Source organism: Lethenteron reissneri, chromosome 19 (genome assembly GCF_015708825.2).
Source record: "Lethenteron reissneri isolate LAM-NWPU_2019-01 chromosome 19, ASM1570882v1, whole genome shotgun sequence".
NCBI lineage: Eukaryota > Metazoa > Chordata > Hyperoartia > Petromyzontiformes > Petromyzontidae > Lethenteron > Lethenteron reissneri.
Window position 1 is genome coordinate 3,372,676 of NC_083797.1, and position 13,359 is coordinate 3,386,034.

Consider the following 13,359-nt stretch of genomic DNA (forward strand, 5'->3'; position numbering starts at 1 on the left):
GTTCGTTTTGACGCGGGGGGTGAGCGACGAGGTCCATCGCCTCCGACCGGGCTGTGGTGTCGGGGTGCGGGTTGGCTGGGCGTGAGGAAGGAGGGGTGTGTGGAGAGAGTGGAGGGGGGGTGGGTTGAGAGGATTTTGGGGGGGGCGAGGAGGGGTGCGGGAGCCGGAGAAAGAGGAACGAGCGAGGAGCCAACCAGCCCAACGAAAGAGGAGGAGGAGGAGGGGAGGGGTGGTGGACTGTGGTGGGATTTTTGTTGTGTTTTTTTTTCTTCCCTTCTCTCTCTCTTTGCTGCCGAGCCCTGCTCTTGTAATTACTCATTCAAGCGCCAGCGTCCCAGACTCCTCACTAAATGGGCTGTTTTACATTCTAGCCTCGGCCACGAAGACGGTAAGTAGACAATTATAGCTGTCACTGTAATTCGATTAGCGTTCCCCGGCTAGAAACGTGTAGGGAACGTGACCCGTGCACCCAGGGCGTGCGTCTGCGGGAACCCAACACGTACACACATCGCAATTTTTTTTGCTCGACATATCCACACGCTATTCTCTGTTTAAAGCCACACAGTGTTTACTTTCGGCGTGTCGTTTTTTGTTGTTGTCGATGGAATCAAAAAAATCGCAGTGCAGCGACTTTCGTTGCAAGCGGGGGGGGGGGGGTATGTAATCACTTTAAGCTTAGCCCATAATTACGTCCACTACGGGATAGACGTGTTAAACTGACGGGTGTGTAGCCGATGGAGAGGTGATATAAGTGCGTAATACTCGCGGATGACAGAAATGAGCACGTTGTGTTGCGCGGATCAAGACAATGATCGCTAAATGCTTACTACGCAGCAAGTCGTTTACGGATCGAATCTTCGCTGCATGTGAGCTCACAATGCAACCGTTACACTTAACCAATCTCCGCCGCTTGCTTTGAAACGTTCATCATTTAGCAGCCGCGCTTCCTTAGATTACTAATTCATCGTTGTGTGTGGAGGGGGGTGGGGGGGCATTCGTATGCTCATTTCCAGAATTAAAAGGTCGATGCAAATTTTCCGTAGCCGCGGTATGTTTTGGGTGTTTGGAGAGAAAACGCTAGCGCGTGTCAGACGCGATTGGAAACCACGCAAACCCGGCACTAAATGCGAGGCATTATTCCGAGTGTAGGCGAGATACACGCTGGGCACCAAGGCGCTCTCTGCCTCAAGGAGGGGGACTCGTTGCCATTGGGTGCCTCGGCGCGCACAATGGAAAGGGCCCACGGCCCTCGCATAGAAAGTGGGGGGGGGGGGGGGGGGGACATTCATAAAAGGCTGCGTCAAGAAAAAAAAAATTCAAGCTGCGCGCATTCCTGTCGGAGTGTAATCGTGGCCCAGTGGCATGCATCTCACAAGCCGACGCGTGTTTTTTGCGTGGTTCTGAAACCGACCAGTGTTATTCGACTTGATTTTGTTTGTTGTTGTTGTTTAAACGGTTGCTAATCCTTAGTTGGAGTGCAAATTGCAATTGCGTTTGCTCCGAACTATCGCCAGTGCTCAACGCGGCACGAGAGTTACCGCAGTGAGGCCAAGCCAGAGACGGCGCAATGGGGTGGGGGGGGCGACTTTTAATCAGAGATAAATAAACAAACAAAAAGCTTTAAACGGACCAGCAACTCGTGCAATAATATTATGATTGTTATGAGTCATTGTCGCGGGTGACATTTTTCGATCCGGTTTTTTCGTGTCCAATCGATCGATTCGACATGCCGTATTGAAGTCATAGATGCCACACACGGAGAGAGGAGATGATTTCAGCTTTTAGCCAACGCTGCGCGGAGGTTACAGGAATGGGCTACTCCATACACATCCTCGCACGTTATCACCTACCTCCAGAGAGAGAGAGAGAAGCAAGCGTCATCTCCCTTTAGCAATGAGATTTTACAGTCGAAGCTAAGCCTGCCAAGATATAGTTCACCGGCCCCAGGGTGTCTGTATACGAACGCGCGCCTCTCGATACGGTTCCAAATTGGCGAGCCCTTTTGGGGCTATGCGGTTCAGCATCACTGAGACCCAGGACACTGCTGGCAAATCGTGAATGCTATTTTGTTAGTGCAAATTAAAACGCGCACGTAAACACACGCACACAAAAAACAAGTGCACGCACAAAAACGCGGTGGGCAATTGGAGAAAGATAATCGGTCGCCCGCGTTCAACACCAATTTGAGAGATGTTACTGCGAAATTATATTTCGAAACAAAAAAAACTCACAAAAATGCAGCACGCGGCTATATATTTGGCGAGTGCAACTTACGTAACGGGGTCGAGTCCGGCAGAGCATGGTAATGATTGCGTCCGATATTTACGTGGGGCGTCCCATTAATACAACGCTATTTTCGTTGCGTGAACCCGTAATGTGTTTCGTCACGCAGTCGCAGCGGCACCAGACCGTTTTATAGTTTTAAAAAAAATCCTTTACCATCTCCTCCTCCTCCTGCAACTCCTCCGCAAACAGGCGCACGCACGCTCACAAAAAATTATTCAACAAAAAAAACCACGCGAACGTTGCCGTAATCGTCCGTTCCCAACGATTGCCACGAGGTGGAGCCATTTGATCAAAATCCGTTCGGCTTTCGACTTCGCTTTCCGAGTGCAGAGAGAGCGCTCTGCACGAGACGCGGCGGAGGAGAGGGGAGGGGGGGTGGTGGGCAAGGAATAGGGAGATGAGGTGTGTGGGGAGGCTCGTAACGCGAAGGGAGCGCAGATTCTCCACTTTTAGACAGCGCCGATTATCATCGCGGTCGCGCGCCGCCTGTTCAACTGCGCGTGCATCGCGCACGCGTCCGGGCTCACCCTCGCTCGGGGAGAGACAAAGGCGACCGGGGAACAGAGGGAGGAGAGGGGGGGTAGGAGGTGGTGGGGGGTTAAAAAATTAAGAAGGGACTTTAATGCCGCGCTACGGTCGGGGGGGTGTTTTTTGTGTGCGTCCTCTTCTTTGCGATGGGAGCATCGTGACATTTATTTTGTCTCAATTCGATTCGCAGCTGCGCGCCCGCGAAGCTGTCTCGTCTTTGGTTGGCGTGTTCGTTGCGATTTAACTGCACGTCGTAGTGACGACGACAATGATGATGATGACGATGCGTAAACATGCGTAAAAAAATGAATTCGAGCCCCGTAAACTGTTAACCCCGGCGCGTTAGATAAATTAACGTGGCGATGGACACAAGCAAAGGTTTTGCGCACAAAAGTAGAAATAACGCATTAATCACGCGCGAAACATAACGCGATTAACGGATGATACGAGCTTGAGCCGAGCGGTAGCGGGCTAGTCGGATAAAGTGCAGCAGTCGGGAGCCTGAATCGTTCCCGTGGTGGCTTCCTTGTTCTTGTTTTACGCACGCGGCTCCCGTTCGTTCCGCGCTGCGCTGCATGGCAATAATGCCCCGGCGGGCGGGTCCGTTCCGTCCGCTCGAGACGGCACCACCGCAACCACCACCGCCACCACCACAGTTCATCTCTCGCTTACAGCAGAAGGAGGAGCCGGGCGTGATCGGCTAGCACCGGCAGCGGCGCGGGAGTGCGAGTTTCCACCGTGGCATCATCGACTGCACGACCCTCCTCCTCCTTCCCCCCAGCCCACAGCGACTCCTCCGCGGCCACTGCCACCGCTGGCGTTTCAGCAGCACCCTGCGTGGCCCCGCGGCGGAGGACGATGCCGTCCCCTCGAGTGCTCCGCTTGCTTCTGGCCGCCTGCGTGTCGTGCCGCCTCGTGTGCCTGGCCGCGGGACTCTGCGGCGCCGAGACGCGAGCCGAGGGGGTCTTCATGGGGCGCTTCGCGTTCGGTGGCGCGCAAGGCGTGCCGCGCAACGCGTCCGCGTGCTGCAGCAGGCTGGTGGTGAACCCGGACCCCGGGAGACACGTGCTGCTGCTCAGGTTTACCAAAGGGAACGGATCCTGCGCGGAATACAAGCTCGGGGCGCACGCGTACGACACTCGTGGCACCCCCGTGGTGGAGGAGGAGGACGTGGTGGAGGAGGAGACGGAAGACGCGTTCTTGGATGTGTGCGACTCGAGCAGCCGCGTAACTTTCATGCAGAGCGACAGAAAGTACGTGAAGCTGCAGTGCGCTCGCGAGGAGGCGCGGGGCAATCGGCCGTCGCTCTCCGGAGCCCTCTCGACATCGCCATCGTCACCATCGTCACCATCGTCGCCATCGAACAACTGGATTTCGGTGGATTACATCGTGATGGATAAAAGCGGGGCGAACGCCGACGCTTGCCGCCTCTTCTGCGACTGGCTCGAGAGCTGCTGGTGTACCGAGAACCCCAGGGGTCATTGCACGCTGGCCAAGTCTCCCTGCTCTTGCCTTGCCCCTCGATCGGACGAGGAGGACATTGGCCTCGAGTCTGGACCCTGCAACGGGAGGAGGGAAGGGGTCGGCTCCAGGCACCTGCTCTTCGTGGCGCACGACTGCGATAAGGCGTCGTCGTCATTATCAGGTGGGGCTGCTTATGAGATGCTGTAATAGAATTCAGATAGCATCTTTCCCAGGGGATTTGCTCGGGAGTTTTAGATAAACGATTTACCAGGGGTAGACTGTTCGAAAAAAAAAATGCGCTTGATATATGAGAGGTTTGTCATTGCGTCCACGTTGCGCGATTCTAAACATTAAATCTTATCAAAGACCCAAGGTGGGAGACTCGGGTCAACGCGTCGCTGTGCAATAACCGTAGCTAGACAACGTGTGTGTGTTTCAGCTAAGTTATTAAAAACAAAATATCATTGGCACGCTGATAAGAGAGGGGAGGGAATCGTAAATCTGCGAGTCTGGCTTTCGGCTCACGCGCAGACGCCTAATGACAATAATTGACGCGCACGAGTCAGTGAAATTCCAAATTGAGATGCAAATGAGGGGAGGAATATTTTATAGAAATGACCATCCGAATCTAACCGCATCCAAAATCTGGCATTTTTATTACGTGTTTTATTGTGTCGTGGGTATTGTGCACAGTAATCGGGTTTTATATTTTAAAAAAAAGTGCATGCAAATATACGTCCCACTGCAAGAACATTCTTAGAAAATGTGTAAGCATTTGTGCTAAAGCAATTTTTTTTCAGATCGCTTTGATCTCACACTGCAGGGCTATGCGAAATTTCCACCCCTGACATGTCTTGAAAGTGTGTAATTATGCAGTGCCCGGCTATGGTGTCATGTGATGCTTCTGTATATCCCACGGAAATCTAAATTGTACTTTATTTGAAAGTGGCTGTCCTCTCATGGATAAGTGTCCAGTAAATGAAGTGGATCGGTGATCTCTCACCCTTCTATTACTCAGAGGCTGCACATCATGAATATTTGAATAATATTGGGGGTGGTTTAAGTGACATTTCACCATGAATCTGCTGCCAAATTTATGTTTGTGCAGCAATAACATCCATCAGTTATACATATATATATATAACATGTTGAAGTGCCAGTGAGTAAAAGACGTTTCCACGTGTAAAGCAGATTGTTTCGAACAACAAATGATGCATTGCATCACTTAAGCATTGAGTGCAGGGTACGGATAAACATGCAGTCACTGCAATTATAGTGTTGGAACTGCAGTCATATTATCAAGCAGCATGTGGCAGTCGGAATGATCTTATGATTTGTGGCATAGGTTATAGAGTCTGGTACATCGTCTCTTGAAACTTTTTTTAATAGCCATGACCGTAATGAATGGGCCCGCAATGCACGCTTGTGACGATGGTGCCATTCAAAGAGCCGGCGTGCTCGATGGCAATTTGAACAGAGCCGTATTTTGTCACGGTTCATTCTTGGTCATGCAAAAATGCACACTGGCTCTCTGTACATAATCTTACTGGCAGTCAGGTAATGCACCGAATGGAGCCTTAATTAGAACACGCGTTTGGGTTGTGTAATTACGCAGTCTCTACAAGGCATCGTTACAGAGAGGGAAATAACTGCGTTTGTCTTGGCAGGAGGAGGTAGTTGGCAGTACAGTATATTGCACAATTTCTGCCCAACAGTGCCTCCCTTTGGGCTGTGATAACTGCTTGGATTTGTTATGATTGATTACGGACTCACCTCCATCTTCACCGATGTTTACGGGAGAAAAGTGTTGGAAATAATTGGCATTAGGTGCGAGGGAAGTGATTGCTCTTAGTGTGTTTTTAATATAAGCACACGCGGCTCAGGTGAGGAAACTAAATTGCATGGTACGTTTGCTTGCTATGAGAGGCTCCCAATGTCGTTTAATGATGGAAATTTTTGTACTTGAACAGTAATAATTTATTTTCTTGCATGGCATGCTGTTGCAGCTTGCCAGTTTATTATTGAAATGAATTCTTACCTCAATAACAGGGCAATACATTTTCATTTGGAGTACATTGCCATGTCCTGTTAGTATATAAAGCATGCAAGCATTCACTTAAAATTGTACATGAAATATATATAGCTTACGCATTATCAATTTTTTTGGGCACAATGTGACTTATGGGATTTTTTTTTTGTCTAAACAAATTCACAATAATTCGGTATCATAAAATTGCATCATGTAAAACGGCACATGTGCCCTTACAGTATTTAAAACACACACTAAAAACACACCTGTTACATTACAAATAGTATTACCATTGCAGTAAGAAATAATACATAACACATGGTTTTCTAACATGGGTATACCTGTTAATGGAACACCACACATCTCATCTCACAGTACGGACAATTCCTGAGCACCGCAAGTCAATTGGTTTGCTGAGGCTCCTTCTTTAGGGACGCTTAAGCTTTCTGCGGAGCCAATGCCACCATCGTCATCACCATCATCAGCAGTGCGCCGTGTGTTCCGATTGCAGTGCCGTGGTCTTCGTGGGGCAGCTGTTCGGAGCCTTGCGGCGGTGGGCTGCAGATGCGGAGCCGGGCATGCAGTGGGCCGTGCCAATGGGAGAATGTGTGGGAGCGTGGGCGGACCTGTAGTGGATTAAGCGAGGAGTGGCGAGAGTGCAATCGCCACAGTTGTGACAGTAAGTAGCTTTGAGCGTGACGCGGTAATCCTCTCCTCCTGGAAGCGCAGCTTATCAGCTCATTCGCCGTCAGGTCAGCTGCCTCCCCGGTGCTTTGTGCCGTTAACCACATTTTTTTTTGTTGGATTCACGGTTGCAAAATCAAGGCCAGCGCGCTCGTGCAAATGTTCACATGAGTGGCGAATACGTGCCCATCTAATTTCTGTCTCGTATCTCATGAGGTTATCTCGTGAAAGGCCCGCTGAAATTGTGGGTCAGACCCCGGTAATGAAAAATCAGCGAAAGCAAATTGGTGAAAAATCAACGGTTTAATTTTGGTCGTGTTTTTTTTTTGTAATATTAAAAATTGGCAATAGTCTACCTCGAACAATGACAAAATATTACTAAAGAAAATGTGTTTTTTGATGGCTTTCGACAAAATGTGTTTTTGTATTGTACTAATTATTCAAATGAATGGAAAGACAAATTACAGTAATTAATACCATTTAACGATTAGCCACTTTGGTGACACATCCACACACAGGAAAATTAGTCTGACATATAAATCTGAATTTAAACCATATTAATTAAAAATTTCAAGTTTATTTTTCACACTTAATCCAATTATGTTCGAATTAAAATGTAATTTTTATACAAAAAATATCTAGTATGTGTATATATACATACACGTGCACTGCTTCCTCACTAATTGTCCCTTCACAAGACTGGCGTTTTTTTTCTTTCAAGTTCGCCTATTTTCCATTTCAGGCCGATGGGAATCGGGCTACACTGCACATCACACTCACTCACTGCGATCTGGCATCAAAGACACAGACGGCAGCTGGGATCAAATTCCTGCAATGGGATCACGATCAGGTAAACTCGTCCTTCTGCAGTCGGTCACGCCTGATGCTGACAACCAATTGTATTTCACCACACCTTTCATGGCATGTTGTTTCTCACACATAGCTTGATAATCTCGATAATTACCTTAATGATTAAGGTTGAATAGAGACCGCATCAGAAATGAAGCCTAAAACTCACATTTGTATATAAAGGCCACTTCAAAATATTGGTTTTCAACCACAGGTCTGTGGTTCGATATGGGGGTTTTGTGAACCACTCCAGCATGATCCACAGGGGGTCCTCAGCCACAAAGGAGTTCACAACCGAAAATGTGCAAAACCTCCAGCGCTGGCCCACCGCAGTGCACCTTTCTGCCTTCACAAATATTCTGATACTAATTGGTGAAGACTGCGCTGTGGGACAACGTGGCGGGTCTTGATATTGGGAGATCTTGAGAAGGTCGGCGCATCGTGTGATTGAGACACGGTGACATTTATCAATACGCTTTATCCCTCTCGATGGGCTTTACGGTTGCACCGCGTGTTGCTCAGCGTCATGTTGGACATTTTGCTGTGCATGCTGGGAGCACCAGGGAGCGATATAGCACAACAGCAAAAACCTACGCAGTTATATATATATATCTCGTTTTAATCTTTTAAATATTGTTTGCTGAGCTTGGAAATTGAGTGCAGCTGCATTTGGCTCCGTGCATTGAGCCAAACATTGGACACCGTCCCGAACAACGCGCGGTTCAACCGGATTAAACAAAACCGCATCAGAGAGCTACGCAGCACAACCGCGAAAATCTACGCGGTAGTGTTCATCGATCATCTGGTTATGTCATGTTGAATTTTTTAACAACCCTCAAATATAGTTGGCTGAACTTACACATTGAGAGTTGCCGCAACTGCTGCTGCTGCTGCTTCTGCTGCTGCAGAGGGTAGTGGCTGCCACGGTTGGGTTTGTTGGCTACTGCTGGGAGCAGAGCCCCCAACTCCCTCCCCCGGGAGGGAGCTGGAGATGTGGGCCGAGCGGGGCCTCCGCTCCGTGCCACGTGGCCACGGCCGCCAGGCGCGTTCTCTCCCTGCGCCCGTGCCTCCTCGACACGTGTCAGAATCATCGATCTTTACTGAGGCTGGAGGAATCCGATGGCCTGTGAAGCTCTTTTGTCACCGATGGCCAGTAGGTGGGTACGGCAGGTCAGAACGTTACAACAAACAATGCAAAAACACGACGAGGAGTGCAAAGGGCAGGGAAGGTGCCGGCCACCGCAGTGGGTCCTGGAGCCAGCTGCGCGGCTGCGATGCTGCCTCGCTGTGCACAGGTGAAGCTGCAGACGCAACGATGCGTCTTTTGTTTGTTTTGTCATTGAGCTCGTGTTGCAACAAGGTGGTGGGAAAACGAACCGTCCTTCAACTTCCCACGTGACCAAAAATTCATTGAGTCGCTCTGTTTACATGGTTGAAAGGAATGGGGTAAAGGTGCAGCCCTGCAATTGCCTGCTTGTGTTACTGCTGGTGGCAAATCCTCCACTCGAGGCGGTCCTAGAGAGCCCCACTAGAGGATAGTTTGGTCTATTATTCCATTACACGCATTTCCCCCGCCCCCCCACCATATGCCACCTGCGAACAGACTAACTGTTGTGTACCTATTTATACTGCTGAGTGGACAGACGGGGGGGGACTTTAAGAAACTTGCCCATGCCCCGGGAGATCGAATCGACCTCTGGATTGCAGGTCCAGTGCGATAACCATTGCAGCATCTAAAATCAATTTGTGAAATCACAAATGTTCGGTTGAGCTTTTTTATGGATTGTCATTTCTCATTTTTAAATTATATCTGGATGGAGATGATGCATTTTTGTATTCCACGAAAATATACGTTTTTTGCGTTGCTAAAAATTGCAAGTTTTCAAGTGTAAAGTTTTGAGTTATTTTGTGTGCCTTGAGTTATATTTTACAGCTTTCAGTGAATTTATTGCTGGGATATTTAATGGGAAGCTCTTATTTTATGGGAGGCATAAGTTGTGAGAGGAATACACGTGGCCTTTTTCCGTGAGCTTTGTCTTGAAAAGAAGATTGCAACTTGTGGCTTAGGAGGCAATTTCACATACGACTCCCAAAGCAAGCATTAAACTGGCATGCACAGAGCCAATATGGGTTGCCATTTGTGTTTTGTGTGAATCTACCTAATCTATTTCCAAAATAAATGTACGTGGAAAATCTAACAGCTGGTATTTCAGTGTTTATATGTCGCTTGTAGGTGTCTCTATTAATTATAATTATGAGAAAATGCAAAACAAATCATTAACTTTACTTATTATGCAATAAAACCCATGGGTCATTTATGTGCTTATTTATATTCAAATACTGAATAACTCTTTGAAGGCAAATAAAACATCACATTGCATATTTTTATGTTGCTTCTATATATGTGCCCATATTAAGTTAAATAAAAGCTTGATCATAAATGCATGCATCTTGTAGCAAATTATTTATCTCCAGTGCTCCTCTGTGGGTGTATAAAATGTTTAAGAGCAATGGTTAAACAAAGTTGAATGGATTCTCAGAAGAGAGTCTTGTTACAAATGTCTCTGGACATTGTGTAGTGTATTTGTCAAAAGCTTATTTTTTTAAGCATAGCTATTAAACAATGAAACTAATCATGCAACTTGGCAAGGTGAGTAATTATGGTTATTATGATTGTAAATTAGCATTGCTAGTCATGTTTGAACATAGCATCAGTGCGACCTCAAGTGTGTCAAGATAAAGGCCCACTTACGTACGTGTGTTCAACTTCTTTTGCACCTTACGTAGCTAATCGTGCTAATCGGAGGTGCGGGGGAAGGTCAACAACCCAAAAACTAAAAGCAGACATGCTTACACTGATGACTAGCCTGTCATCTTCTATGGGCATGACAGTCACACTACACCAGGTGAAATAGGAACTCTACGTCCAAATGCAATACTGTGCACTGAAGGCTCACAGTTACAAATCATTTTTAAGAAATATACAGTGGCCCAAAAGTCAGCATGCATAGGGTTATTTCACTTATCTTAACACTGCCATGAAAACACTTCTAATTGTTTAAGTTAATATTTTATCAATTGTGGCGTCACCTCAAATCCGTCGTTTACAAAACTCCACCTAGAACCCGGAATGAAATGAGATTACAAAACGTAATTGATGAACGTTCAATAATTACACCTGTAATTTTTTAAAAGTCCTAAATTCATTTCAAAAGAGAATTCATGCATGCGTTAATGTTAGTGGAATGGCAGTTGGAACATTTGTTCAATTTTGTAAAAAAAAAAAATATCCGCGTGTAATTTGATAAATAAATAATAACCTTTTGTGTCCTGACTTTTGGACCACCCTTTATATATATATATATTTAAATCACCACATAAATTAGGTGTGATGCCATGTGTGCAGAAATTATGTTTTTTCTAGGGGTTGTTTTATCAGATTATAATTCCTTGAGATTTTTTATTCAAAGATATATTCATTACATATATTCATTACAAATGAACGGGACATATGCAGAATGTATACACTGCATTCCACAATATATTTATGATCATTTCTCCACGTCTCTCTTTCTGCCTACGTCTACCAAATTGCACTTTATGTACTTAACACGACGGATGCATAGCTGTTAATTAGACGACCAAAAGAAGAGCTTTAACGACGGACAGTGACTGATGAATAATAACGACTTTGGAGCAAACAATATTGACGACTGTGAATGATTGTTTGAGATGAAGAGAGCACAATAAAGTGTGCTGGTCGATGGGTGGCAAAGCTTTTTGTGAATCAATGTGGCAGGGTCCTTAGGGAGGTCGAGGACAGACTGCCTGTGACCGACGGCAAAGTTGGTTGCAAATTGCCCACCGACTTGACACAAGAGGCATATTTGTTCGCTCTATGGAACGACACAGTGGACACATCACAGTGGCATGGGATGCAGTGACGCGACTACCAGCAGAGCCAGCTCACGCTTGATAGGGGCCCAGGGTAGTTATTGTTTGCACGTGTCCGATGGCCTAAAAACTTAATCGTTCTAGATTTGAAGTTCACTTGATACAGTAATTTTGCTGTGACGGTTCCACCTGAAGACGGAAGCTTGTGTTGCCTCCGAAACGTCGTGATTTAATGTATTTGTTTTCTTTTTTAACCTACGTGACTTTACCGAAAAAAACAAAGAGTATAACTTAATCGTTATTTAAGTTTGGTTCGTATGCTTTATTCATGCCTTTTAATGACAGTGCAGGGTCAAAGTACCAGACAAGGAGATATCAGTGAGGATGTGAAAACAATAAGAGAACTTCAGATCTAGATTGAATAAGAAGAAAGTTAAACGACAGGGGCGGAGGGACAGGATAGGAGGTGAGGGGAGGAGAAGAGGAGGATAGGGCGAAAGGAAGTGTCTGCTTCTACGTGTGTTGAACTTCTGTCCCGCAGTACGTAGCCAACCGTGTTAATCAGAGGTGCCGGGGAAGGACAACACAACTGATCAAAAGATGCAGTTCTAAGGAAATGAGTTTTCAATCAAGATTTAAAAGTGCATCGTTCCAGTGGCTTTCTAATATGGCAAAGAAGAGCATTCCAGATGGTCGCAGAAGCGCATCTGAAAGCGCGCCATGCGGTGACCTTCTTTGTCCGATGGTTAGTGAATAACGACTGCGAGGATGACCGGACTTTGCGTGGTGGTTTATGCGCCTTGGCGACATTAGAAAATGTATTGTGGTTCATTTGTGGCAAGGACTTTGCGTGTAAGAGTTATCTTAATGCTACAGCGATGTGTTTCAACCATAGCGCAGTACAGTGTATATTTAACACATTTCTGGTGATACTGCATTGGCAGTGGTGCACAAGCACAGATAACAAGAAAAACTCTACACATTAATAAAAAAAACACTGCCCTAAAAGTAAATCTATATAATAGATGACATTTTGGATGATGGGCTTTCTTCATAGCACAGAAATTGACAGGCGATAAAGAAAAAGTGGTGAATAAATATATATTATCTATATATATTATTATTTTATATGCTTTAATTTCTTGGAATCCCTCTCAATATCTGAGGCTCAGGACTGCAGACCCTAAAGCTCCGGTGTTAATCTGGCCCTGGATACCATGAGCCGTGTCTGTGCGAATGATTCCTATCTTCCGTGGAGTTTATTACATTTTTAATATGACTTTTGATGCCAATCGTATCACCTGAGCAGATTGGTGCCAGTGCTTAGTTTAATGTGCGAATGGCTCATAGCAAGGGACTTGTAAAAGTGGTGATAGAGTGCAAAATATGCCTGGGCTGAAATAAAACATCGCCTGTTAAAGCGGTCCAAGCTATGCAATGCGTTTATTAGCATCAATTGTTTATTCTCATTAACTAATAGCTGCTCCAGTGTAATGAGCCGGAACGTGCTTGATCGTGTCAGATCTTGGTATCTTAAGCACGGTTGAGCTTAGTGCTTGAATATTGAGAGGGCCATAGATTACATATAGACATACAGTACTGCATTATAATGGTTAAAACTTAAC

At 46.3% G+C, this 13,359-nt stretch overlaps 1 protein-coding gene across 3 annotated transcripts in view; it reads left to right on the forward strand.

Annotated features, from left to right (window-relative positions):
* The first annotated feature begins 235 nt into the window (after positions 1–235).
* LOC133344174 (adhesion G protein-coupled receptor B1-like) overlaps positions 236–13,359 on the forward strand; it is a 67,638-nt gene continuing 54,514 nt past the window's right edge. For 2 of the 3 annotated variants that reach the window (XM_061554184.1, XM_061554186.1), the window contains exons 1-3: positions 2,894–4,459; positions 6,819–6,986; positions 7,734–7,841. In XM_061554184.1, coding sequence (XP_061410168.1) covers positions 3,673–4,459; positions 6,819–6,986; positions 7,734–7,841 — 1,063 coding nt within the window. In that variant the 5' untranslated portion in view covers positions 2,894–3,672. Of the gene's footprint in view, positions 389–2,893; positions 4,460–6,818; positions 6,987–7,733; positions 7,842–13,359 lie in introns of those variants that run through there. The other variant, XM_061554185.1, reaches the window with a different exon arrangement.